Here is a 26,719-nt window from a genome sequence, read left to right as displayed (position 1 = left end):
ACAGACTATCCTGTCCTGAATTAGGGAAATTCCATGTAGCAGCCAGTGTGTGTAAGGCTACAATATAGAGGTCTGTCCCCTGCCCTTCGGATTGTTCTCTAGTGAAAAACCTGTATTGCTCCATAGTTTCATTCTGTTTGGGGAACGATACACCCCCCAGGACTGTTAGCACTGCTGTGAAGCTTGAGGCAGGGGTGAGCTTCAGTGCATTGCAAATCTTTCTGCCATGCTCCCCAATAAGGTAAAACAAGTGTTTTGTTTTCTTACTGTTATTGTCATCCTGCATGGCCAGCTCTGTGAACAGCCTGAACTCCTCTTTCCATGATGTCTATCACTGGGCTAGGTTATGTCTGCAAAATCCAGGGCTCCAGAGGGCTTCACGTTTCCAGGTTACTGCACTGCAGAAAATTCACCTCTTAGATGTGCTGCCATGTTCCATTTGCAGATGTAAAGCTGAATGCAGGTTAAATTGAACAAATGGAACTTCATTAAATCCTGTGCACTGCTCTTTGTGGCTGTGTTGCTTCCCACCTAACTCCCTGTTTCCCTGGTGTCCCATCAATAACAGTCCCATTAGGGAACATGGGCCCCCTGACTCTAGTTCCACTGATCATGAAAAAATAAGCACACCATCCCCACTCAGGAGATTGTCAAAGAGTACTATGGGCTCTGTGCTTGGTGTAGTTCCCAGCACCCAATCAACTTCCTTGTAGAACTGGCAACTAGACAGCTCATTCCCTGAAGCGTGGGTCTCATCCCTGGTTTGGCGGCACGCCATCTTAAGGCGCTTGACCAACTACTGGAATTGATCGGTGATCCAGTGGATCCCCAAACACTACCAGTCTTTCCAAGATACTTTTGTACACATGCTCATTTCTTGTGCTCTTACTGAAGCTAAGAGTCTTGCTCTCCTCACACCACAGATTTACCATGCTGATCCAAGAGGTGGACAGCATTCCTTCCTCCACTCAGAAAGCACGCACTCTGAAGTTGAGCTTGAGAAGCAGGGTGGTCTTGGAACATACTAGATTTAGTGGTGGCATGATGCAGTGCACAAACAGGTTGCAAGGGTCCAATCCTGCATTTCTTGTGTAACCACAACTTCCAGTCTATATGGAATCTATACAAACGGTGTGTGGCAAGCTGGAGGGTAAATCCACCTTGAACTAGCCTGCCGTGCACTAACTGTCAGTGTGGACCCTACTATTGTGTGCAAAGAGTTCCATATTGCGCTTTGATCTACTTCTGTTTAAAAGCTGGAAGATCAAAGCAGACTATTGAACTTTTAGTGTGCAATTTCTGGGTCCAAATGGAAAAGCAGCATACAGCAAGCTACTGTGAGGTACATTTATACCCCATCTTACCGCAAACTAACTGTTCATATAGACAAGGTGGATGTACAGTCCTGCCATAAATCTGTTAAAAAAAAACTGCAGCACAAAACATTATTTCAATGCCATTAACTTCAGCAAGCTTGCCTCAGGGATGAATTTGATCCATTTTTATAAGCAGAGGTCTTCTCTTAAAACCAGAGAGCATTTTTTGGAATAGGCAGTTGTGTGTTAGTGTATACGTAATAAGACAACTGAGCAAGACTCACTGATTTGGACTGTGTGCATTTGTGAGAGTTCTCTTTGCTTTTAGCTCATGTGGTTTTATAACCAAAGTTTGCTTTGAATTTTGGGATTGAAATTAACCACAAAAATCTAAATGAAACTCAGCTTCAATTGCCCATTTTCAACTGGTTTCCAATCAAAACCATTAAATTACATTTTTATTCAAGTTTAGTGCAAAACCAAGCAAACAAAAATTTCAAAACATGGTCATGTTTGTTACAAACTTCAAAACCACGTGAGTTTCATAACGAAACTGTATACAGCTATAGCCGTTACTACCCAGAGAGAGGGCATGTGAGCAAGCACAGAGAAAATTACAGAAGATTACTGACCAAGAAGAGAATCAGGAGTCAGAATGAGACAAGATGTAATGGGTCATATTCATTCATGGTGTAACTTTATTTTCCTCAAAAGAGCTTCACCAAGGTAGGATGTGACTTAATACACTGCAGAATTACTACTCCTAGATTAAAGTCTAGAACCAAATTCTGCTCTGGTTTACTTTTTTTTTTTTTTTTTTTTAAACATACTCTGGCATTAATGGGATCATATGGGTGCAAATCAAACCAGATTTTGGCCCTAGACAGCTTAACGGTGTCAGCAGGGAGACAACAGTAGCGAGGAGCTCCAAAAATTCAAGGTTTCAGATTATTTAGAATTTGTTGTTTTAAGGAGATTCTCCTTGCTTCAAATTTAAAAAACCCAACAATATTCTAGCCCTCTAGTACCGTTCTAAATTCATGCACTGACACCTTTTCTGCTCAGCTGCCAGGTACACTGAATCAATACAGCAACAACATAGATGACCTTCCCCCATCCATTTTAATGGAGTGTTAGCATCGAACGAGTCAGATCAACAGTTCTCAGCACATCTGTCCAAAACCTTTCTGGCTCAAGTAATTTAAACTTAATTTTAAAAAGTCTGTGTGAGCCTACAAATCAATATCAACTTTACAAATATTAAGTACACCACACTGGATTTTTGACTGGTAAGTGATCACATCTCGTTATAAATGGTTGGCACACACAGAATGAAATTATTAAAACTGGAGACTCACAACACTTTTCTATTTCAGCTATTTCTTTCTGATTATTGTAGGTGTAGTTGTTAGCGATCTAAGAAGAGCAGAACTCTTTTTTCCAAATTTAGAACACATTCAAAAAATGTGGCACCAGCTAGCACTTCTTCTTGATAGCCACTTCCTGTGAGTGAGCCCTTTGAGGGCTTAAACGGATATCTCTCCACCTCCTTTGAGGACAGAAGACAATTATAGCTGATAGTCCCCTTGTGACCGTGCGGCCTGGGGGGGGGGCACACTGAGAATGGTTAATGGAGGGCAAACTTCATGGAATAGGGCAGACAGCTTCTGTAATATCATACTGGTTATCAAAAAGATAAAATACAGTCCCCTTTAAGCAATCCAGCTTTTGGCTCCCACCCACACAGCCAAGTCTAATATAGTGAGGGGTTACTAAAACCCTTATTCACCATACATAAAGTTCTACCAATCTCAAGAGACTGCCACCAGGTCAATGAATATTTCAGATCTCACCCAAATACACGCTTACAGCCGATCTTTATTAACTAAATCTATTAATAAAAAGAAAAAAGAAAGAGTGTGATATACGGTTAAGAGATCAATATACAGATATGAGCAAAGTTCTTAGGTCAGTTTCACAGCAGAGAGGTGAGGCTGCTGATTTGTAAAAGTCCTAGAACCAATTTAAAGTGCTATAGTCCAACAGGCAGACCATGTGCACCGTTTGTTCAAATTCTTCCACGAGAATTCCAGGGTGAATCCAGAGTATATCTGGAGACCTCCATTTTGTGACTTAGACTTTCCCTGTCTAAGTTTAAACAGATCGGAGATAAAAAGGATCAGGCCTGAAGCTTCCTTTGAAGCTGAAGCAAATTGGGTGCTGACAGGTAACTCTACCACGTGGGTTTTGATGAAAGTGAGCTGACAGTTTGATCTCCATTCCATGGGTCCTTTCTCAGATAATACATTAAGCAACAGCCATTCCAAGAGTTCACAGGTAGTTTACTATTATGTGGAGTTACAAGTTCCGAAGAGAAATGAGGACAATAACATTATTACACCACAAGTATCATTTAAATTATAATATCCCCTTCTGATCTCTAAATCAATAGAATGCAGTAATGAATCATTAAAGACAAGAACAGGATTTTAGCATCTACAAGCTAATTAGATCACATTGTTAAATTTCTAACAAGATATAGGTAAACACAGATGAATACAATTAGTATCTACTCTTAATTCTCTAACAATACTGGCCTACATATTAAACATTCTAGTCTACTTAACATGGCTTTGATAACTATCTACAAGGAATGGCCCTGTTTACCCTCTCAATGCCTTCTGTTAAGTTGTTATGGGTCATGCACCGGTTGACCAGTTTGTCAGTGTCACATCTCTAATATAACAGTCACCATCACCAGTTTCAATTCAGGTTGCCTTAATAACAAGTTTACTAGAGGAAAATAAAGAATTGGTTAAAAAAAAAAACAGAATAAAAAATCAGAACTAACTGCTATGCAAAAGTATAGCCAACTAGGCTGGTTATTTTAGTTACACACTAGTTAGTAACTACAAAAAGAAAAGGAGTACTTGTGGCAGCTTAGAGAATTAATTTGCAAACTGGACATCATTAAAATTAGGCTTGAATAAAGATTGGGAGTGGATGTGTCATTACACAAAGTAAAACTATTTCCCCATGTTTATTTTCCCCCCTACTGTTCCTCACACATTCTTGTCAACTGCTGGAAATGGCCCACCTTGATTATCACTACAAAAGGTTTTTTTCCTCTTCTGCTGGTAATAGCTCACCTTACCTGATCACTCTCATTACAGTGTGTATGGTAACACCCATTGTTTCATGTTCTCTGTGTATATAAAATCCCCCTACTGTATTTTCCACTGCATGCATCTGATGAAGTGAGCTGTAGCTCACAAAAGCTTATGCTCAAATTAATTTGTTAGTCTCTAAAGTGCCACAAGTACTCCTTTTCTTTTTGCGGATACAGACTAACACGGCTGCTACTCTGAAACCTGTAGTTAGTAACTAGTTTTCTAAAACTATACATTTCAGAATATCAGACCCCACTCCTTCATTAGTTACAGTGGGGCTCAGTGTAGATGAGATAGTCACCATCTTGGCTGACACCAACAATTGAACCAGGGACCTCCAGGCATAATGCCTAAATGTTCAACAGTGACCAGTGATTTTGGTTCTCTTAATTTTGTGGGTGATCAACTTGAGAAATTACAAAGAAGCCTAACTTTCAGAGGGTGGATGCTCAATACTTTCTGAAATCAGGCCTCTTTAAGGTATCCCGAGTTTGGCACCTAAAAATTGAAGTACCCACGATATTACTAGTCTGGTGCAGCCAGCTTAATTGCAGGTGATCGCATGACCGCCACCAGTCCATGATCAGGCAGGGTCCCCTCCTGACCTCAAGTCCGATCTTCTGAGCTCAATGAGCGAGGACTTTGTCTCCAAGATGAGCAACATAACCAAAAAGGGCCAGCCAGCAGTGGCCAATGATGACTTCATTCCTGTCAAGGCCAGTTCTCGATACATCCTTATAAGTGATAAGATGGTTTGACTTTATACCCAAAAGTCACTCTGGCAACGCATATGAAATGCCTTCACATTCCTGATGTCTTATTTAAGTAGCGTACATGTTTCAGAGCCATATAAGAGGCTTGGAAGTACACGTTTGATAAATCTGTATTTTTGTATATAGTTTCACCTTCTTTTGGCTCCTGACCCTATGCAGGCCCTTCATGGCTGAGCCCAGTTGATGACAGTTTAGTGCCTAGATTGATGAAGTCACCCACTATTTCCATGGTTTGTCCGGAAGCACAAATGTCACAACTTTTGTGCTGACGCTCTGGATTTTTGTTTTTGCCCAAAAAACCCTTAGCCCAACGGCAGCTGCCTCAAGCTAGAAGCTCTCACTTTTGAACATTTACACTCAAGTCTACAACTTGAGGGCAAAGTGCTGTAACAGACTCACATCCTCCAGGGATTAAGCAGAGTGGGACACACAACACATATTGACCGGTGGGTTTTACAGGAACAGAGGTCTGCCCACCCAGAGCTCATTGAAGAATTAGGGTCTTGATTTGCTTCCGTCTCTGATAGCAGCAAACCGTCAGTCCCTCTTAGTCTGTTCCCCATGACTCCTTTAAATTGCATTCAGGGTAAGCAAGCATCTTCAAGTCTCCAAAGCTTTGTCATAACCTAGTTAAGGGGTTTTCCATGGGTGCCTCCTCTGTAATATGAAAGGCCATTTCTAGTCTGTTCAGGGCTTTGTACCAGGTTTAAAACTTGCTATTAAAATGTGGCACCTTAACTCATCAGTGATGCACCATCACAATTGTATTTCCCAAATTACAACATATTTGATTAGGTTCATTACCCCCTCTGTAAATTCAGTTTTTTAATATTGCTCCCAATTTGCATTTGGGCAAAACTAATGGTATTGACCTGTTTCACAGAACTTGTTGATCCTGTGAAATGAGGAGTTGTTAAAATTGGTCTCCACATCCTTTTCTCATCAAAACTAATTAGAGCCTTCATAATCTGCATAAATACCCTTGTAAAGTACAGTTCATTAGCATGTTGATAGCTCCCTCATCCTGAGAGTGGTTACTTTGGTTCTTGGATGTTTTTGTTAGTAAGTATAATTTTGTTTTTAGACAACCAACCAATTAAATTAATGATGTATTCATATTGGATGGTCCAGGCTCAGACTTCAAACATGTGCTCTAGCTTTAGAGCAGAACATGTGTCTTCTGAGGTTTGAGTTTCTTTTAGGTCTGGGAAAATGTAAGTTCAGGACTGCTACATTTTTGTTTTATGCAGCGTTGTTGTACCTGTGTTTGTCCCAAGATATTAGAGAGACAAGGTGGGTGAGGTAATATCTTTTATTGGACCAATTTATGTTGGTGAGAGAGACAAGCTTTTGCGCTTACATAGAGCTCTTCTTCAGGATTTATTATTTTGTTTTATTTCACTCCCCTGGTAACCACTGAAGCAGTGTTCAGGGTCAGCTGCACCTTTGACCCCTCTTAGGTCTCTCTCAGGTGCACCCTTTCCACAGGAATCATTCAGGTATCATTCAGAGAAAAAAGGTTAACAAAAGGGCCAACATGCATATGTGTTACTTAAAGCTTAGCATTTCCTTCAAAGTTCAGGCAGGCCTACCCCATCCCAGACAGAATCCTGGTCCCCAGAAATGGGGGTGTCTGCTTCCCTACAGACCCTGCTTCTCTCTCTCTCTCAGCTTTAGGGTCGAGGGGAACTATGCTAAAGTTCTTTATTTAATCGCCCCACCCCTTTTGATTCCTCCCTACCCATTCCAGTCAGCCTTTCGATCAGAGCATGGTGGAGGTAAAACTTAAAGGAATTGACATTTGTATTGTTAAGTACCAGTGAGATTGGGTTACATAAAGCCATTGACTTTGGTTCCTGCAGACATCCAAAACAACCTAATTGTGTGATCAATCAAATGCTCCCACTGATACAGCCCAAAGTGCCATTAGCCTTCTTGGCAACAAGGGCACACTGACTCATATCCAGCTTCTTGTCCACTGTAACCCTTTGGTCCCTTTCTGCAGAACTGCTGCCTAGCTACTCAGTCCCTAGTCTGTAGCAGTGCATGGGATTCTTCCATCTTAAGTGCAGGACTCTGCACTTGCCCTTGTTGAACCCCCACCAGATTTCTTTTGGCCCAATCCTCTAATTTGTCTAGGTCCCTCTGTAACCTATCCCTACCCTCCAGCGTATCTACCACTCCTCTCAGTTTAGTGTCATCTGCAAACTTGCTAAGGGTGCAATCCATGCCATCCTCCAGATCATTAATGAAGATATTGAACAAAACTGGCCCCAGGACCGATCCTTGGGGCACTCCACTTGATACCAGCTGCCAACGAGACATGGAGCCATTGTTCACTACCAGTTGAGCCCGACGATCTAGCCAGCTTTCTATCCACCTTATAGTCCATTCATCCAGCCCATACTTCTTTAACTTGCTGGCAAGAATACTGTGGGAGACCGTATCAAAAGCTTTGCTGAAGTCAAGGAATAACAGGTCCACTGCTTTCCCCTCATCCACAGAGCCAGTTATTTCATCATAGAAGGCAATTAGGTTAGTCAGGCATGACTTGCCCTTGATGAATCCATGCTGTTCCTGATCACTTTCCTCTTCTAAGTGTTTCAAAATTGATTCCTTGAGGATGTGCTCCATGATTTTTCCAGGGACTGAGGTGAGGCCGACTGGCCTGTAGTTCCCTGAATCCTCCTCCTTCCTTTTTTAAAGATGGGCACTACATCAGCTTTTTTCCAGGCATCCGGGACCTCCCTCGCTTGCCGTGAGTTTTCAAAGATAAGCGAGTGAAGAGAGGTGACTTGTTAACCATTCGGACACAAGAGGAACATTGGGGTTATGGTGATCTTGTGCCATCAACACATGGCTGTTCGACAAGATTATGTATTCCCCCCACAGAATGATTTGAGGAATATAAAGTACTGTTTCTTCTTTACACCAGGACGTATGTTTCCTGAGAGAAGATTTTTAAAATAGTAATAGTGCCCCACCTCACTTTCCCTGAAATGTTAAACTATGAGCCATCTACATGTGACAGTACATTGAGCTTGATAGATCTGTCTGACTCCTTCCAAAAGGGGAAAGTTATTAAAACACCCTCCAGTCATTTCCACTCCGACTTTTGTAGAATATAAAAACAAAAGAAGCAAGGAACCTGTAGGAGCTTTCCAAGGTGTGTTATATGCTACTGAAAAATCCAAGAGCAGTGGATCATATAGAACTATGAACTGGAGAAGCCCTACTGGGTTACCTTGTTTATCTAGAAAGGCTGGGTCTACAGCAAGCACTCTTGAGGGTAGTGACACCTTTTAAAAGCACGTCAGCAGCAACTGGGTCACATTTAACTTTCTCATAATGTTTCCTTAATAAAATGTTGGGATGGCTCCTTCCCAAAAGCGCAAACAGCCTTCCTTACAGAAAAAGGGAGCGTGGGAGTGGTGTGACCACAGTCTAAGCAGCTGGAGAGAATACACAGTGAGTTTGATTAAACAAACCAACCAGTGAAACACTCCTTCGGGTTTCTCATTTATTTATAAAGTTCTTGTCCAATACAAGAACCAGCAAAGTCTGTTACCTTCATTCAGCTTACACTGTAAACTCCAAACCATGAATATAAAGCAAAACAAACAAAGCAATTCTTCTGTCTCCAGCAGTCCTGGTCAGCAAACCCCGTTCTCCCCCTTCCTGAAAAAAGGCAAGCCTGTTTTTAAGGTTCTGAGCTTAATCAAGCTCCTCTAATTGCCTGAGCTCAGGGAACCATTCCCATATGCAATTCTGAACCCCCTGCTCGTATTTAACTTAACCCCAAACCTCAACCACCACCACCACCACCACCACACTATTGTCTGCTTCTGTGGATGTTTACCCTAGAATATCTAACTGGGATGGGTGTGGCAGGGCTTTAGGATCCGCTCCAGGGGACACCAAACACTCTGGCATTGGGCAGGGAGAGTTTAGGCGTTAAATGAGAGACTTATATGGACCCCTCTGGCTCTCTCATGTTTAGTGAAATTACACGTCAACTCCTGAAACAAAAGTCAAGCTCCAGGACCAAAGTTTGGTCCATGCAACTATGCTGCCAGTGTGAAGGGGCCATATGTCTGAGAATCCCCAGCTGGTGAAGACAGCACCCACTGGCCAGTGGAGGGGCCCCTTGAGGGCCATTACAAGCCACTGAAAATGAGATTATCCTAAGGCTGCTCTAATTTACACCAGAAGCTAAACTGGCCTCTGGTTGCCCTGGAGACTGAGGGAGCATAAAGGTTGTATAACCACCTTCTCCCCGTCCTGCCAGCTGGGTTAAAAAGAAAAATGTCATCAATGATATCCGCAAGCATCCAACACAACATCACTTGTTTTAGTTTGAGCCGTGCAGCTTCCTCGCTCTTATTTTCCATCTTGAGTACCTTGCCTCTAGTGCTGGCTAGCTGCTGTGAAGCCAAGCAAGTTAAATACAGTAAAGGCACAAGCTCCCAGATATGATCAGAATCAGTCCAGGATCCCCACAGCTCTATTAAATGGAATGGGGCTTTCTGGCAACTGTGTTTTTGGTAGGTATTTCTGCAGTACAGCGTTATAATTTAATGCTCCCCACTTACTGCTAAGGTATAAAATTCATGACTGCTACTGTATGTCACTGTTGCAAAAGCAGCAACCATGCCAAAGACATAGCTCTCAAAAAACTACCATTCACTGCACTTAAGAGACACAGTGACAGAACGAAAAGCCAGGAGGTTAAAGGAACAAGAAAATTAGGGGGACTTGACTGTCAGATTGTCCCCTTCTTTTCCACAAAATAACTTTTTTTCTCGTGTATCTATAGCCAACCCTCATTTGCTTTAGCCCACTCCTTTTCAGGCTTTGTCACTGCTATGGGGTAAATCAGAAGAGGAGAGCACGATTTTTACTGCACTCTCCTGAGGCAGTCATAGCTTATCTGTAATCAATCCTTCAGCAACACCTGAGTAGCAGCAAATTGTTCAGAAAGACTTCCCCGGGTACCAATAGAATTATTCCACACAGTGGTAATATCTGGTTAATCAGAGTAACAGAACAGAGGGAAAAATTTGATTGCCAGCAGAGAGTTTCTAATTGCCTCCAAGCTTCAGGACAGTTTAGTTTCTAATCTGGATCCAAACTATGCAGCTCCAGCCCATCTGTGGTTTTAAAATGAACTGAAATATGAAATCAGCAAAGAAACAAGTAAATCAGTTCAAGAGAAAGCTATAAAAACCGTAAGATGAATTAAAGGCCATATAGTCAATAGCTGGATTGTTGTGGCAAAGAATATACAACACACGATCATGAATACTGGAGGACTGGGGTATAAACAATGCCTCCCCACACAGAGGAAAAGGCACAAGATATTCAATAGTACCAAGAACATACAAACCAAGGGTTAATACAGAATGTAATGGGCTGCAGCATATTTTAAGTTGCTTACAGTCTTGTCCACAGTCCTTCATATCTAGGATACAATGAGGGGTGGTTCAACATTTTTGCTTTCCTAAGGCTTATACAAACATTTTCTTTAGGTCTGATACTTGTGTCTCATGTTCTGCTGTTACATGGAGCCTCTGGACCTCTCCCATCCTGCATGGAGCACTGGGAGCTACTGACAGCTCTTGTTGCTCTTCACTGGGACAGGATTCTTTCCCCCTCTCTGGTTAGCTACACAGCCTGTGTGTGGAAGAAAAGATTTTAATCTTCATTCATTTTACCTTGGGAATTTCTAAAGTGCCTATTACTTTGATAGATAAACATGAAAATATCAAGTTTATCTCTTAACTTGTGCGCAAGCTCCCACTTATTTTCACATGCCAGTTTAAAAAGTTTGTCCTAATCTTCAAGGCAATTAATGGGTCAAACCCTAGCTACACTGAAAATCAAGCTTCAGTCTAAGAACCACTGAGACAGCTGTGCTTCCCTGGGACCAGGCAGATCACAAAGCCAGGGATGAAGAGCATGAGTGCTGGAGAGAAACAGTCTCAGTCAAGGGGATCCAGCTATGAAACAAACTTATAAGGGAAATCAAGTCTGTCTTTAGGAAATGCTGCCAAACCTTCCTCTTTGAGAAAGCCTTTCCACCACAACAAAAATGCCACTCACAACACTGATACCACCATTTACCCAACACCCACCCTGCCCTCACCCCAGCAAAAACAACAATAAAAACCTGTGGCAAACAAATCAACCAACCAACCCAAACCAAAAGATAGACATAGCAGAATTTTTACTGAAAAATGAGAAGAGCCAGAGATTCCAGGAAGTTCACCAGGGACTTTGCTATTGATTTTATGTTGAAGGCACTGAGATACCACAGTGAATGGTGGCAATAAAAAATGTTGAGATAGATAATTTCCTTCCATTGTTTACTTGTATATCCAGTTAGGAGCCTTTAGGAAAGGGATAGATAAGACAGAAAATACCATTATGCCACTATATCAATCCATGGTACACCCACACTTTGATTACTGCATGCATTTCTGGTCATCCCATCTCAAAAAAAGATACATTAGAATTGGAAAAGGTAGAGAAAAGGGCAACAAGAATGATTAGGGATATGGAACAGCTTCCATACGAGGAGAGGTTTAAAAGACTGGCACAGGCGTCGGCTTCTAGTTTTCTCCAGGGGTGCTCAACCCCAGGCCCTGCCCCCACTCCACCTCTTCCCCCAAGGCCCCACCACTGCCCTCCTCTTCCCACCCCCACTCCATCCCCACCCTACCTCTTCCCAGTCTCTTTCCGCCCCCTACCCCGAGCACATCCCATCCCCACTCCTCCCCACACCTCCTGCATGCCGCAGAACAGCTGTTCCATGGTGTGCGGGAAGCACTGGGAGGGCGGGGGAGGAGTTGATCGGTGGGGGCCACCAGTGGGCAGAGAGCTTGGCTGACGGTGGCTGCTAAGCACCCGCTAATTTTTTTTCGTGGGTGCTCCAGCCCTAGAGCACCCATGGAGTCGGGGCCTCTGAAGACTGGGACTGTTCAGCTTAGAAAAGAGACAACTAAGGGGGGATATGACAGAGATCTATAAAATCATGACCGGTGTGGAGAAAGTGAATAAGGAAGTGTTGTTTACCCCTTCACATAACACAAGAACCAGGGGTCACCAAATGAAATTAATAGTCAGCAGGTTTAAAATAAAACAAATGTGCTTCTTCACACGCTACACAGTCAACCTGTGGAACTCGTTGCCAGGGACTGTTGTGAAGGCCAAAAGTATTAGTGGGTTCAAAAAATAATTAATTAGATACGTTCGCAGAGAATAGATCCATCAATGGCTATTAGCCAACATGGTCAGGGACGCAACCCCATGCTCTGGGTGTCCCTAAACATCTGACTACCAGAAGCTGGGACTGGATGATCAGGGATGAATCCCTCAATAATTGCTCTGTTCTGTTCATTCCCTCTGAAGCATCATGCACTGGCCAGTACTGGAAGACAGATGGACCATTGGTCTGACCCAGTATGGCAATTCTCAGGTTCTTAGGTTCTGTGTGCAAACCTAAGGATTTTAAGGAAGATATATGAAATAAATACAGGGTATAATGAAAGGAAACAAATTACATTATTTAGATTTTGGTACACTTACCCGTTTTGGGTACTTTCCGCATTGTTAGTATAGTGCCTGAAAATTTAGTTAATATTTAATTGTCATCATCTCTGTACTACCCTTAGTAGACCTCAGTCTCCCTCTTCAGGAGCTAGCCATGTGTCATGCAAAAGAAGGAGGAGTACTTGTGGCACCTTAGAGACTAACAAATTTACAGGCGAGCCATGCCTTAGACCCCTTTTAGTGCCTCGAGGACACCCCTTTGGGGAAAGATTTCATTACTTCCACACCTCTCTGGGTGGAACCATGTGGTCCTACCACTCAGACTAGATCTCTGGACTGCAGTCCCCCTGTTTACCAACTGTGTTAACGTGACAGGCCCAACACTGTTTGGCACCTATAAGCCCTTTTCCTCACAGGACCTGTGAGCAGCAATCTAATTAAAGCTGGTTCTGACATATGGTTTAAACTCCCTCATAGATTTCTACCACAATGTCAACAACCACCACCTGTTCATTAAACTCTTTCTGGAACACTCCCACACTAGCATCAACTTCCTGAACACCACAGTCAGCTTCAACAATATAATCCTACAGACAACCATATGCAAGAAACCCAGAATATCGCCACCCCTCCCTTCACAGATCCGGTAACTAACCCAAACACACCAAGAAATCTGTTGTCAACATCCAAGCACTCAGGTACCACAGAATATGCTCTGAGGAGAAAGTCCAGGATATATACCTTAACACACTTAAAACCACCTTCACCAAACAAGGACACTCCATTAGAGAATTAGATCGCATCATGGAATGGGCCATCCAAATACCCCAAAAGAACCTGCTTCAATACAGAAATAAAACCACCTCCGACTCCAGACCCCTAGTTGTTACTAACCACCCCACACTGGAACCCATACACCCTATCAAACAACTACAATCCATACTTGATGAGGACTGCCCCCCATCTTGAAAGAAATATTTCCTGAACCCCCACTTCTGGCTTTCAGAACACCCCTCACCTTCCCCCCAAGCCCACCTCTCCAAGATCATCAAAAGCAAACACCCCACAGATCAGGACACACCAACTCAAAGCAGCACCAGACTGCCAGAACATCAGATGCAAAAGCTGCAGACATATCTCCACTGCTACAATGATCAACAATGTCCCCCATAATTCACCTTTCAAGATCCATGGATCCCACACATGCCTATCACAACATGTGGTATACTTCATTTTGTGCACTAAGTGCCCCACTAACAACTATGTGGGTGAACCCAGACAATCACTGTGCTCTCAAATGAACTCACACAGGAAAATGATAAAAGACAAAAACACGCTATCATCTGAAGATGAACACTTTTCACAAAGCGGTGACTCTATATACCTATCAGTCCTCATCCTCAAAGGAAACCTGCACAACACCTTCAAAAGATGAACCTGGGAGCTTAAATTCATTATTCTGCTAGACACTAAAAATCATGGCCTGAAGAAAGACACTGGATTTATGGTTTAGTACAACAACCTGTAACCCATTACCCTCCCTCTTTTTGTCCTATAACTGCAGAGGTGTTAATGGGCCACTCTCCCTTGAATGGTCCCTTACAATATGTGCTAACTACTTATGCTAAACAATCTGTTCCACCTTGCATGTTGCTGTGACTCTGGGAGTACCTTTCACAGACCTGAAGAAGAGTTGTGTGTGGCTCAAAAGCCTGTCTCTCACACCAACAGAAGTTGGTCCAATAAAAGATATTACCTGACCCTCGTTGTCTCTCTTATTTACCAAAGGCACACAGCACTCAGATCAAGGGATAAAACAAAGAATCCTGTACACATATTCCCCACCTCCCCCCAGCTAAACGTTACTCTTTCCTTGCAAGCTTAGTGAGTTCCATTCAGCCCAGTTACCTCCATCTCTGAGTTGGGAGAGAAAGCCTGCTTTCTGCATCTCCTTCTCAGAGTGTCAGTTTCCATCTCTCCCTAGGGAGCTGCTGACAGCCCACTTGACCCCTGCTTCTTCCCTAGGCCAGCATCTTTAAAGTTTTAGCAACCTCTTTGATCCTAGGTTTGGCCTAGGAAGAGTAAACCTTGCCAGCCTAGTTGGAGTCAGCCTGGAGATATGCCCCAATTAATAGCTTCTCTGAGGACCACGGTTTTCTCTGGATGGTACCTTGTAGAATCATAGAATTGAAGGACTGGAAGGGACCTCAAGAGGTCATCTAGTCCAGTCCCCTGCACTCATGGCAGGACAAGTTTTATCTAGACCATCCCTGAAGGTGTGTGTCTAACCTGCTCTTAAAAATCTCCAATGATGGAGTTTCCATAACCTCCCTGGGCAATTTATTCTAGTGCTTAACCTCCCTCACCACAGGCGCCAGTTTCCTCTGGGCCCGGGGGGTGCTCAATCCCTACCCCACCCAACCGCTTCCCCTCAAGCCCCCATCCCCATCCCGCCTCTTCCTGCCTCTGCTTTGCCCCAGGCCCTGCCTCCACCCCACCCCTTCTCCCAAATCCCCACCCCTGCCCTTCCTGTCCAGTTCCACCCCATCTCCTGAGCATGCCCCATCCCCGCTCTTCCCCATTCCTCCCAGAGCTTCCTGCACATGGCAAAACAGCTGATTGCAGCAGGCAGTAGGCACTGGGAGGGAGGGGGTAACTAGCTGCCAGTGGGTGCTAAGCACCCATTAATTTTTTTTGCCCCATGGGTGCTCTAGCCCTGGAGCACCCACGGACTCAGCGCCTATGACCTTGACAGTTAGCAAGTTTTTCCTAATGTCCAACCTAAACCTCTCTTGCTGCAGTTTAAGCCCATTGCTTCTTGTCCTATCCTCAGAGGTTAAGGAGAACAATTTTTCTCCCTCCTTCTTACAAACCTTTTATGTACTTGAAAACTGTTATGTCCCCTCTCAGTCTTCTCTTCTCCAGATAAAACAAACCCAATATTTTCAATCTTCCCTCATAGCTCATGTTTTCTAGACCCTTCTCTGGACTTTCTCCAATTTGTCCACAACTTTCCTGTAATGTGGTGCCCAGAACTGGACACAATACTCCAGTTGAGGCCTAATCAGCGCAGAGTAGAGCAGAAGAATTACTTCTCATGTCTTGCTTACAAAATTCTTACTATAACATCCCAGAATGACGTTTATTGTGCAAAAAAACGCACACAAATGAACAAAAAAAAAAGTGTTACACACTTTGCTCATATTTAGCTTGTGATCCACTATGACCCCCAGATCCCTTCCTAGGCAGTCATTTCCCATTTTGTATGTGTACAACTGATTGTTCCTGCCTAAGTGGAGTACTTTGCATTTGTGCTTATTGAATTTCATCCTATTTCAGACCATTTCTTCAGTTTGTCCAGATCATTTTAAATTTTAATCGTATCCTCCAAAGCACTTGCAACTCCTCCCAGCTTGGCATCATCCGCAAACTTTATAAGTGTACTCTCTGTGCCATTATCTAACTCACTGATGAAGATATTGAACAGAACTGAACCCAGAACTGATCCCTGCGGGACACCACTTGATATGCCCTAGGGTAACCAGATAGCAAGTGTGAAAATTAGGAAAGGGGGTGGGGGTAATTGGTGCCTATATAATTCTACCACCTCCCTAGGTAACGCATTCCAATGAAGTTACAATGTGTGTTCAGTAGCCATTCTGAATCTATATGGGAAGCTTTCAGTATGGCCAAACTATGTGGCAGGACACACCCGTGGTCACCATCTGAAGGCTGAGCCAACTGCAGCTCAGTGAGGAGGAGGCTATGAAGTGGAGTATGTAGGAGCCAGCCTGTTGGAAGCAGCTGAACCAAATGGGGATAAAAGGTGTCTACTGTTAGGTCTGTGTCTCAAAGACGGCTATCCATTTGAATCCATCCCCTCCTTCTCACTAGAGCCAACTAAAGCTGTTGTGCCCATGAAGGCTCTTGAAATCACTAGGAGAATGACACACACAAACATAAAGCTAATGAGTCAGTATAACAGTACAAAGAAAAGGAGTACTTGTGGCACCTTAGAGACTAACCAATTTATTTGAGCATGAGCTTTCGTGAGCTACAGCTCACTTCATCGGATGCATACTGTGGAAATTGCAGAAGACATTACATACACTCTCTCTCTGTGTCTGTGTATATAATGTCTTCTGCAATTTCCACAGTATGCATCCGATGAAGTGAGCTGTAGCTCACGAAAGCTCATGCTCAAATAAATTGGTTAGTCTCTAAGGTGCCACAAGTACTCCTTTTCTTTTTGCGAATACAGACTAACACGGCTGTTACTCTGAAGCCTATAACAGTACAATCGCCTAATATCCACTGTCAGTGCCCCAAACTGCTCACTCCCCCCACAATGACAAAGATCACCATGTTCAGAGATGAACTACAGTAGATGAAATGCACAGGCAGAAAGTTAAAACTGGTTAAAAAAAAATCTGAATCCATCTGTCAATAGCACAAACAACTCTTACAGGACTATACCAATGCAGTTAAACAAGCCTTCTCTCCACCACAATCAATGCAGCAGAATCATGGCCAGTAGAGCTATTTCACCTAATAAACTGGCTTATCTGAGATAGCAAAGTCTTGATTCTGATGTCTGGGCTAACAAGCGTGAAGACTGAAAGCATGCTTCGCTGATAAGACCAACCGAATATGTATGGAACTAACTGAAAGAAAATTCTACCCCTCACTGGATCACGTTATCCACATCACTCCTGAGAGAGTTTGGCCCCATCACATATGCCAAAGTTCAAGAAGCTCTGAAAAAATATTTGCGCCACAACCAGTGAAAGGGATCCATTCCCTTCCTGGGTGGGGAAAGCCAGTCAAGAACAAGTATGCCCATTACTAATGACTTCTGAGGTAATTCTGCGCCACTGAACACGCACAGAATTCTAAGGAATTAATTTCCCCCACAGATTTCTTTGCTTCCCCACAGAAAAATGACTTCCTGACAGGAAAGGAAAGGGAAGGAAAGGGAAGCCACAACAGCAGCCATGTGACCCTACCCAGCTGTATGTTTTGGGTGCCCAGGGCAGCTAAATCACTGTGGGGCAGGGGGCGGGACGAGGAAAGACCCAGCTGGTGGCTCCTGTGCTACAGCCAGCTCAGATGCTAGTCCTGGCTGGGCAGGACGGGACTTCCTCTTCCCCTGCACGGCATCCGGGGCCTGGTTAGACCCACCCCCAGATTTCTTCCCAGGCTTCAGGAACTCGGCAGACTCCCCCATCCTGCTTCCTGCAACCATCGCTCCTCAGCTGCAGGGGGAAGGATCACTGTATGGGGAGCTGCTCCCCCATCTGCCCAATCCCTGTGCATCCAGACTCTCTCATACCCAGACCCTCCTGCTGAACGTCCCCCCCACACACACTCCCAGAACTCCCCCTGATGAGCCCCACTTCCCCTGCACCTGGACCACCCTGATGAGCCACCCATACCCAGATCCCCACGCCCACCAAGCTACAACCAGCTGCAACTGGATCCCCACTCCCACTGAGTCCCACTCCCCCAGCACCTGGACCCCCACCCGCACACCCAGACCCCACCCCCCTGAATCCCAACCACCTCATCAATCATAGAAGATTAGGGTTGGAAGAGACCTCAGGAGGTCATCTAGTCCAACTCCCTGCTCAAAGCAGGACCAACCCCAACTAAATCAGCCCAGCCAGGGCTTTGTCAAGCCAGGCCTTAAAAACCTCTAAGGATGGAGGTTCCACCACCTCCCTAGGTAACCCATTCCAGTGCTTCACCACCCTCCTAATGAAATAGTGTTTCGTAATATCCAACCTAGACCTCCAACACTACAATTTGAGACCATTGCACATTGTTCTGTGTGTCATCTACCACCACTGAGAGCAGCTTCGCTTCATCCTCTTTGGAACGCCCCCCTTCAGGTAGTTGAAGGCCACTATCAAATCCCCCCTCACTCTTCTCTTCTGCAGCCTAAACAAGCCCAGTTCCCTAAGCCTCTCCTCATAAGTCATGTGCCCCAGCTCCCTGATCATTTTTGTTGCCCTCCACTGCATTCTCTCCAATTTGTCCACATCCTTTCTGTAGTGGGTGGCCCAAAACTGGACGCAATACTCCAGTTGTGGCCTCACCAGTGCTGAATAGAGGGGAATAATCACTTCCCCTCACCTGGACCCCCCTGCAGAGTCCCATTACTGTTGCACCCAGACCCACCCGCAATAAGCCTCTGTGCATCCAGATCCCCCCCCACACACACACCCCTCCCCAGATCCCCCACTGAGCTGCCTACACCCAGACTGCCCCACAGAGAACCTCTCAACCCACACCTGGATCTCCCCACACTAAGCCCCTCCATACTTGGATCCTGCCAGGCTGAACCTGCCTGCCCATACCTTGTGCATCTGGCACAGAGGGACAGAGCCCTGGGGTATTTCTGGGGCAGGCCCAGCCCTTGCGCTGTGTCAGGGTTGGGTGCAACCTTACTGCTGAGTTCATGTCCTGGGTGGGAGCTGCAGAGTGATCTCCCACCTCTGTGCAGCCAGCCAGTGGCCTGTGCTCCTCAATGCCATGCTGGAGCTTCCACATTTATTTGACAAATAAAATTTGTAGAATTTTAAAATATTGGGCCCCGAATTTTTATTTTTTTGGCATAGAATGCCCTCAGGAGTAACTAATAGAGATAGCCAGTTCCTCCATCAGAGCTGCATACCTACCAAACTCCATGAAAACTGCCATAGTTGCCCAATTCTCAAGAATTCATCACTCAACCTTGAAGACCTCTCTAACTACCATCTCGTCTCAAAGCTCCTATTCCTGGGCAAAATAACTGAGAAAGAAGTAGCCATCAAGCACCAACAACATAGAACATCAACCTACATCTTGGATGTCTCACAATAAGCATTCAGACAAGGGCACAGCTACTGAGACAGCTCTAGTAGCATGAAAAGACAACCTTCTTGCCTGTGTCCAGGACCATAAGATCTCCATGATCATACTGCTGGAATTTTATGCAGTTATTGACACAGTGGACCAACAGGTATTGCTAACATACCTACATGATTTCACATGAGATGATGTCCCAGCACTACAATAGCTGCAATTGTTCCTCTGCAGCAGAGCTCAGAGCGGTGATGAATAACTGCTCCTTCTCTCCAAAGGCCTTCACCTGCAGGGTCCCACAGGGATCCATGCTACCCCCTTCTTCTCTTCAGTTCCACTGGCAAAGCCAGCAAGATACTACAGGCTCAGCTGTCAATAGTATGCTGATGGCACACAAGTATACATCTTATTCTGAAATGATGCAACTACCATTACTACTAAAATGTTAGGTTTCAGAGTAACAGCCGTGTTAGTCTGTATTCGCAAAAAGAAAAGGAGGACTTGTGGCACCTTAGAGACTAACCAATTTATTTGAACATGAGCTTTCGTGAGATGCATCCGATGAAGTGAGCTGTAGCTCACGAAAGCTCATGCTCAAATAAATTGGTTAGTCTCTAAGGTGCCACAAGTCCTCCTTTTCTTTTTACTAAAATGTTGGAATTCCTACAAGAAATCAGCTCTAGGATGATGAGCTGAAGCCGTACCCAGGCAAGACTGAAGTATTGCCGGTTGAAAAGGAGAAACTCTTTGAAGAGCTACCCAAGATGTTGTCTCCTCCCTTCCACTGAAGGCATACAGCCTCCCTCTATTAAAGTGGTGTAAAGTCTCAGGGTTCTGTTTGACTAAGGTTGGGTAACTAGATAGCAGAAGTATCTAAAAATGCCTCCTTTCACATCCAGCTTGCTAGGAAACTTCACCCCTTCTTTCCAGTCAAGGACCTGACCACAGGGATCCATCTACCTGTTGCACTTAAAGCACAGCCTTCCACACTGGCAGTGGAGAAGGAAGAGTGGTGGGTTTCCCCAGAGAAAAGCCTGTAGAATAAAACCCAAAAACTCAATGTTTTTTGTTGTTGTAAAATTGTAGCACAAGTCTGACTGCTACATTAACATAATCATCTTTAATAGCAGCAATTCTTACATTTAACCGCACTAGTTTATAAAAGGATTTTTAGACCAAAGTTCATGTTTGTCCAATCAAAACCTGGCATTCTCTGATTCTTTATTACTATTGTCAGAAATACTAAAGTAGAAAATGAAGGTTATTCAAAATATTTACACATTTAAAAAAAAATAATAATGAGCCCCACATCACTGCATGCCCTTCTGATATTTTTGGTTTGTGTCTTCCAGTTAAACCCACTGTCGCATATTTAAAGGTCACTGTCCATATTCAGGCCTTGGCAGGCTAGTGACATCTGGGATCCAAACCCATTTCCAGCAAACTATCATTTGTTAGTCTAATATTGTCAATTAAATTATAAAATATATCTGAGAATGTACTGTTAATGTATTTTTAACTTTAGCCATAAAGAAAAAACTACTGGAGCTGTTTGTTTACTTTGTGTAGAAGACTAAAGTCAAATACTAAAACCATTCACATTAACAACCTCTTCACATATAACAAGGAAAAACTAACACAAATACACCACCTACTGTTACAAGTCTTCCCACAAGTCACAGGTATGAAAAAAAAAAAACACATTGTACATCTCTCTTTAAAAGAAGACCTGTTACTGTTAAATTTTCTTGTAGGGCTCGATCTACATACGGGTATTTAAGGTAATGAGGCTGCTCACATGAGTATTGATTTGTGGATCTGGTCCCTAGGTTTATATTACAGTTACACAGGGTTTAATCTTAAAGATTACAAAGTAATTCCACACCATTGACACCTAATCCAGCTAATATTTAAACATTTGCAATAACTTTACCATGGGAAGATAAGAACATGCTTAAATGTTTGTAGGATGAGCTTCCATTCAAGTGGCCTGAAACAAATGACAAACTATCAGAAGTTGAACCCTCTACATCCTGAAATGTCATTCAACACAGTGTTATCTGCAATATCTGTACACAGCTATTCTGTCAGACAGGAAGAATGATTCAGTGATTAGGGCACCAGCCTGGAACTCAAGGGAGTGGGGTTCAATTCCCTTCTCAGGGTTACAGACTTCTTGTGTGACCTTGGGCTAGTCCAGAGGTGGGCAAACTATGGCCCACAGGACCCTCCTGCCCGGCCCCTGAGCTCCTGGCCCGGGAGGCTAGCCCCCAGCCCCTCCCCTGCTGTTCCCCCTCCCCCACAGTCTCAGCGCGCCGCGCCGCCGGCACAACACTCTGGGCAGCGCAGTTGCAGAGCCGAGGCCTGACCCGGTAAGCGCCGCCAGCCACCAGTGCTCCAGGCAGTGCGGTAAGGGGGTTGGATAGAGGGCAGGGGAGTTGTGGGGGGGAGTGGTCAGGGGTCCGGGGGGGCAAGTCAGGAATAAGGGGGGGGGAGGGAGTTGGATGGGGCAGCAGGGGGGAGTCAGGGGTGAGGGGTCTGGGGGTGTTTAGGGGACAGGGGTCGGATAGGAGGCGGGGGCCAGGCCACGCCTGGCTGTTTGGGGAGACACAGCTTCCACTAACCGGCCCTCCATACAATTTTGGAAACCCAGTGTGGCCCCCAGGCCAAAGTTTGCCCGCCCTTTGTCTCTTAGCTCTTTGTGATTCAGTCTCCTATCTGTAAAATGGAAATAGTCAAACTTCCCTACCACACAGGGGCATTGTGAAGATAAGTACATTCAATGGTGGGAGGTATTCAGATATTATGATAATAGGAAGCCATAAGTACTTAAAATAGGTAGTGATTCAGTGCAGCAGAGACATATATAGGGAGAATTTACTTAAAAAAATAAGAGGTAGAAGTAGTTTTAGGTACTACACCTGCGCCAAGCCCCCTACCCATTTTTGTTGATTTACAATCACATTTTCCTTTTAAAAAAAAGTTTCCCCTCCTTTTTTGTTGTGTGCACAGACAAAGGAAGCTGACAAAGGCCCCAGACTACAATCTAATCTGCAGATGCACCCTCGCACCAACGCCAGAGCCTCAGTTACTTCACCAGGGGTCTTGCTGGGTGAATCAGATTGCAATGTTGCCAACTCTCATGATTTTATGATAAGTCTTTTGAGATTCAGTATTTTTCCTTAAAGCCCAACTCCCGGGAAGACACCAATTACATGAAAGTAAGTTTTTAGCTCTCATGCCTGTAGAGAAAAATCTGAATAGATAACCCCATGGTATTCTAAAGCCTCAAGAAACAGAAGGCAAATGAATTGTATTTTAAAAATCTAATTTTTAAGCCTGATTTTTTTGGAGTCTGACTCATGAATGCCAGTATTAGGACTGGGGCTTAACTGAGTCTACATATCATTACTTGTATTACAATAGCACCTAGAGACTTTGACAGAGTCTTGTTAAGGAAAAGTTAGCACATGTGACTCCATTTTGGTTTGGGACCCACCATTGTTTAAATGCCAGCACATCATACACCAGGAGGAGTAATCCTTAGATACTGAATCCATGTGAAAATCCTCCTCCTTGTCTCCAGCCTGCCTTGATTTGCAGTATCTGGTTTTTGTCAGTCTCTAACTCCCTGTTTCTTGACCTTGATGTGAGGCCTCCCATCCTGATAATAAAAGTTACTGATGCATAGCTTTAGAACCATGCTGTGTAATTAACATACTGGTATAGCACGAGGAATGCACCAAGCAGGGATAGGTGGTAGATAAGACAAGGGTTTGTTTATTGGCTAAGGTTTCCGATGCACGAGGGCAACATGCTTTGCTAAAAAGTATATAACCTTTGTATAATTTGCAGTCAGGGTCCCCTCCTGGCTAGCAGGGGGGCACCACGCTCGAGCGTAATAAACTTAGTGTCTTTTGGGAACTCTGCAGTTGTGGACTTTATTTCTGTGCCTCAGCCTAGATTCGAACTGTGCGTGACCTATCAGGTATAATTCGCAGCATTGGTGTGCGTGTCCTATCAGGTGTAATTCGTAACAGTCTGTGGATCCACTGTGCTAGGAACTGTACAAACTCCTAGTAAGAGAATCCATGCCACAAAGAGCTTACAGTCTGAATAGACAAGACAGACAAAAGGCAGAAGAAAAGAAGAATTATCCCCATTTTACAGATGGGGAAACTAAGGACTAAGTGACTTATTCAATGTCACACAGCAAAGCTGTGGCAGAGCTAGAAATTTAACTTGAATATGAGTCCCAGTCCAACGTCTTTATCACAAGACTATTCTGAATACAGAGTAAGAAAGGAAACTATTCAGTATAATCATTTAAGATAGACAAAAGAAATATGAATTGTTACCAGGGAGAAGTTAATTTTTTAAATTATCAGCACCCCCACCAAAATATATCCTACCACCACTGAAAATGTTCAGTTAGTTGTGTCCAAAAGACTGTAGCCTCATCCTGAGAGGTGCGGACCATCTGCAAGTCCCCTAGAACTGTCAAAGCCACAGGTGCTTAGTAGCTCTCAGGATCAGCTCCTATGTGAAAAAGTCTCATCTTATTAAAATAACTGGCTTTGCATGACTTACCTACTAGTGGCATTTTATTAAAATCTAATATATTGACCTCCCAAACTGTATAAATCAAGATCACCTACGGGTATGACAGACAAAACTGTTTCTAATGCCTGTCTTGCCTTGTCTCTTGAAAGAAAAGCAAATGTAACAAAATGCCAAACTGCAAATCCTTAGAAAGCAAATATACACAGATGTGTAAAGTTAAAGTTAGCAGTTACTACCATGTATCTAAACTGTACAGGATCTTAATTAAGTTTAATTTATTAGCTATTAGATGGCAAATAAGTACAATATCACCCAGATAACTGAATGTACAGCCCAAAGAACACTTACAAAGGATTCAATTGAAATCTGCAGGAGATCAATGTAAAATGGACAGTCTCAAATATAAAAATTCAGTATCATTTATCCCAAACATTTTAAATTAATTTCTATTATAATTACTGTATATCCCATTACCTTTGAAAATAAGAGCACAATCACTGCATTATCCTTCCATCTATTTGAGTTCCCAAGGGAAAGTTTACTAAATAATACATATGCATATCAAGGCAATTTCAACTGACTAATTTTGACAGCTGTAATCTATATTACAGAGAGCATCAGAAACCTACAGAAAACTCAAAGGCACACTTTATTAATTCCACTTGAGGAGACAGCAAAAACCTGAAATGACAACCAAGAGATGCTCTTGTGGTAGTAATTTGTGACCACAGTAATTATTTGTTTGGGCGTGGGTCACAGACTGCAGCCACCAGTAAACTCACAAAACAGAAAAACTGCAACAATGCTTACTTACCCAGCAGAGAGCCTATAAAGATGACAATTTGCACAGTGGTAGTGAAATGTCTGTAGGTTTGCTCCTCACTGTACTCCCCATTTTCCAAGGGTCCAATCCCATTGTAGCTTCTATTGTTCCACACAATTTGTGTATTAGACACATTGCTAATTTCTACAGCTCTGGTAACATCCTGATAGAGGGCATGGTCACTTTCATTCCTTGAAATCCAGCTTCCATTGTACCCCATGGTGAGTGTTTTCTTCCTTCTCCCTACCTAATAATCACACATGATTGAACCAATGCTTTTCACTGAACAGAGCGTACAGGCAAAAGAACTGTTTTTGTGAATAAAGCCAAGTTGATTGTACCCAGCAAAGTCTTCACTGAATTTGTGTCCTGGAAAGCAGGTTTGACTTGTCATGTCTCTACCTCATGAATCATTATACTCAGGAAAGGAAAGAAGGGAGAAAAACATGACTCTGCCCTGCTATTACTTTTCCCATATTTCTTGTTTCTCCATGTCACAGTGTTTCCTCAGCATGTTTTACCGCAACAAACATGAATGAGAAAAATCCAGTCCACACCATACGTCACCCTCCCAGCAGATCACAATAAAAACAATTTATTGTACATTTAAAATAGGATTGGAAAACTTACAGAAAAATCAACTATGTTTTTTCCCCTGTTCTGTCTTTGCTTAGCTTTTTCACAAAAGAGAGGAAAAGCATCTCTTTTTCAGTGCCAAGTCCCCTAAAACTGTCCTAACACACTATATCCACTTTTCTTACTGTGAAAAATGAATTAATTTTGCATATATGGTCTTGATAGTGAGAAGATACTTAAATTCCATTCAGAGGAAAGTAAATGAATGTTCAATGGCTTCCACAGAGCACCAGCTGTTTTCCATGAAATATAATTTTTTAAATCCTAAAACAGATACCACTCCAGTCTTCAATGAACCAAAAAAAAACCAAACAAACCCCACCATAATCCTATGTGACCTTCTGTGAGTGTACCCCCAGATCAAGCACAATTCTCTTTAAAAACTGTAATACATGTCAGAGCATCCAAGTAATAGAATCAACATGCATTTCATCTATCTGTATTCTTGATGCTCCACAGATTGCAGAAAACCTTCAATCTTCAGAGCTTTCAGCAAGTCTGCTTGCAGCACTGGCTGCTAGACTGTTTGCTGCTGTGTTCATAGAGATCCTAAAGAAGAGAGACTAGATCACATGACCCTCAGCTGAAGGCTCTGTCTTTTGATGGCAGCCATCTTGCTTGTGGAGCTGTCAGCTCAATGTGCTTGAGAAAAACAGAGGAAAAGCAGAAGTTTATTTTCTGAAGGGGGAAAGTTTCTGCCAATATCTAAAATAATTCTAAATATTAGGAGGGAGGGGGGAAGTATTTAATTGTCAGCTTCTGCTGGTAATTTTTATTTTGTTCAAAATTAGGAGTTTCCAAATTTATATTTGTGCAAACCAGTCCTGCAATGTCTAGGGTCAAATTTCCAAAAACATCTCTGAAGCTGTGTGAACATATCTGTTCATGCAGAGTAAGTAGCTTTTAACTGGCTGATTGAGGTGTTTGGAGATGCACATTCTGTTGTTTCATTGCTCAAATAACAGTGCATGCAAATTATAAGCAGTTGAGATAAAGTAATTTTGCAAATTTGGCTCTTAAATTGGGTGAAATTTTAGCTTC

The 26,719-nt window shown here is 43.3% G+C and overlaps 1 protein-coding gene across 1 annotated transcript in view; it reads right to left on the bottom strand.

Moving 5' to 3' along the window:
- Positions 1-26,223, bottom strand: part of GPR176 (G protein-coupled receptor 176) — a 74,432-nt gene extending 48,209 nt beyond the window's left edge. Inside the window, exon 1 of the mRNA XM_074955726.1 lies at positions 25,034-26,223. Within this exon, the coding sequence (XP_074811827.1) occupies positions 25,034-25,262 (229 nt within the window). The 5' untranslated portion in view covers positions 25,263-26,223. The remainder of the gene's footprint in view (positions 1-25,033) is intronic.
- Between the last annotated feature and the right edge of the window lie 496 nt (positions 26,224-26,719).

The sequence above is a fragment of the Natator depressus genome, chromosome 6, assembly GCF_965152275.1.
Source record: "Natator depressus isolate rNatDep1 chromosome 6, rNatDep2.hap1, whole genome shotgun sequence".
Lineage (NCBI taxonomy): Eukaryota > Metazoa > Chordata > Testudines > Cheloniidae > Natator > Natator depressus.
The sequence above is the reverse complement of the archived record's forward strand: the minus strand, read 5'-3'. Positions and strand labels throughout refer to the sequence as shown.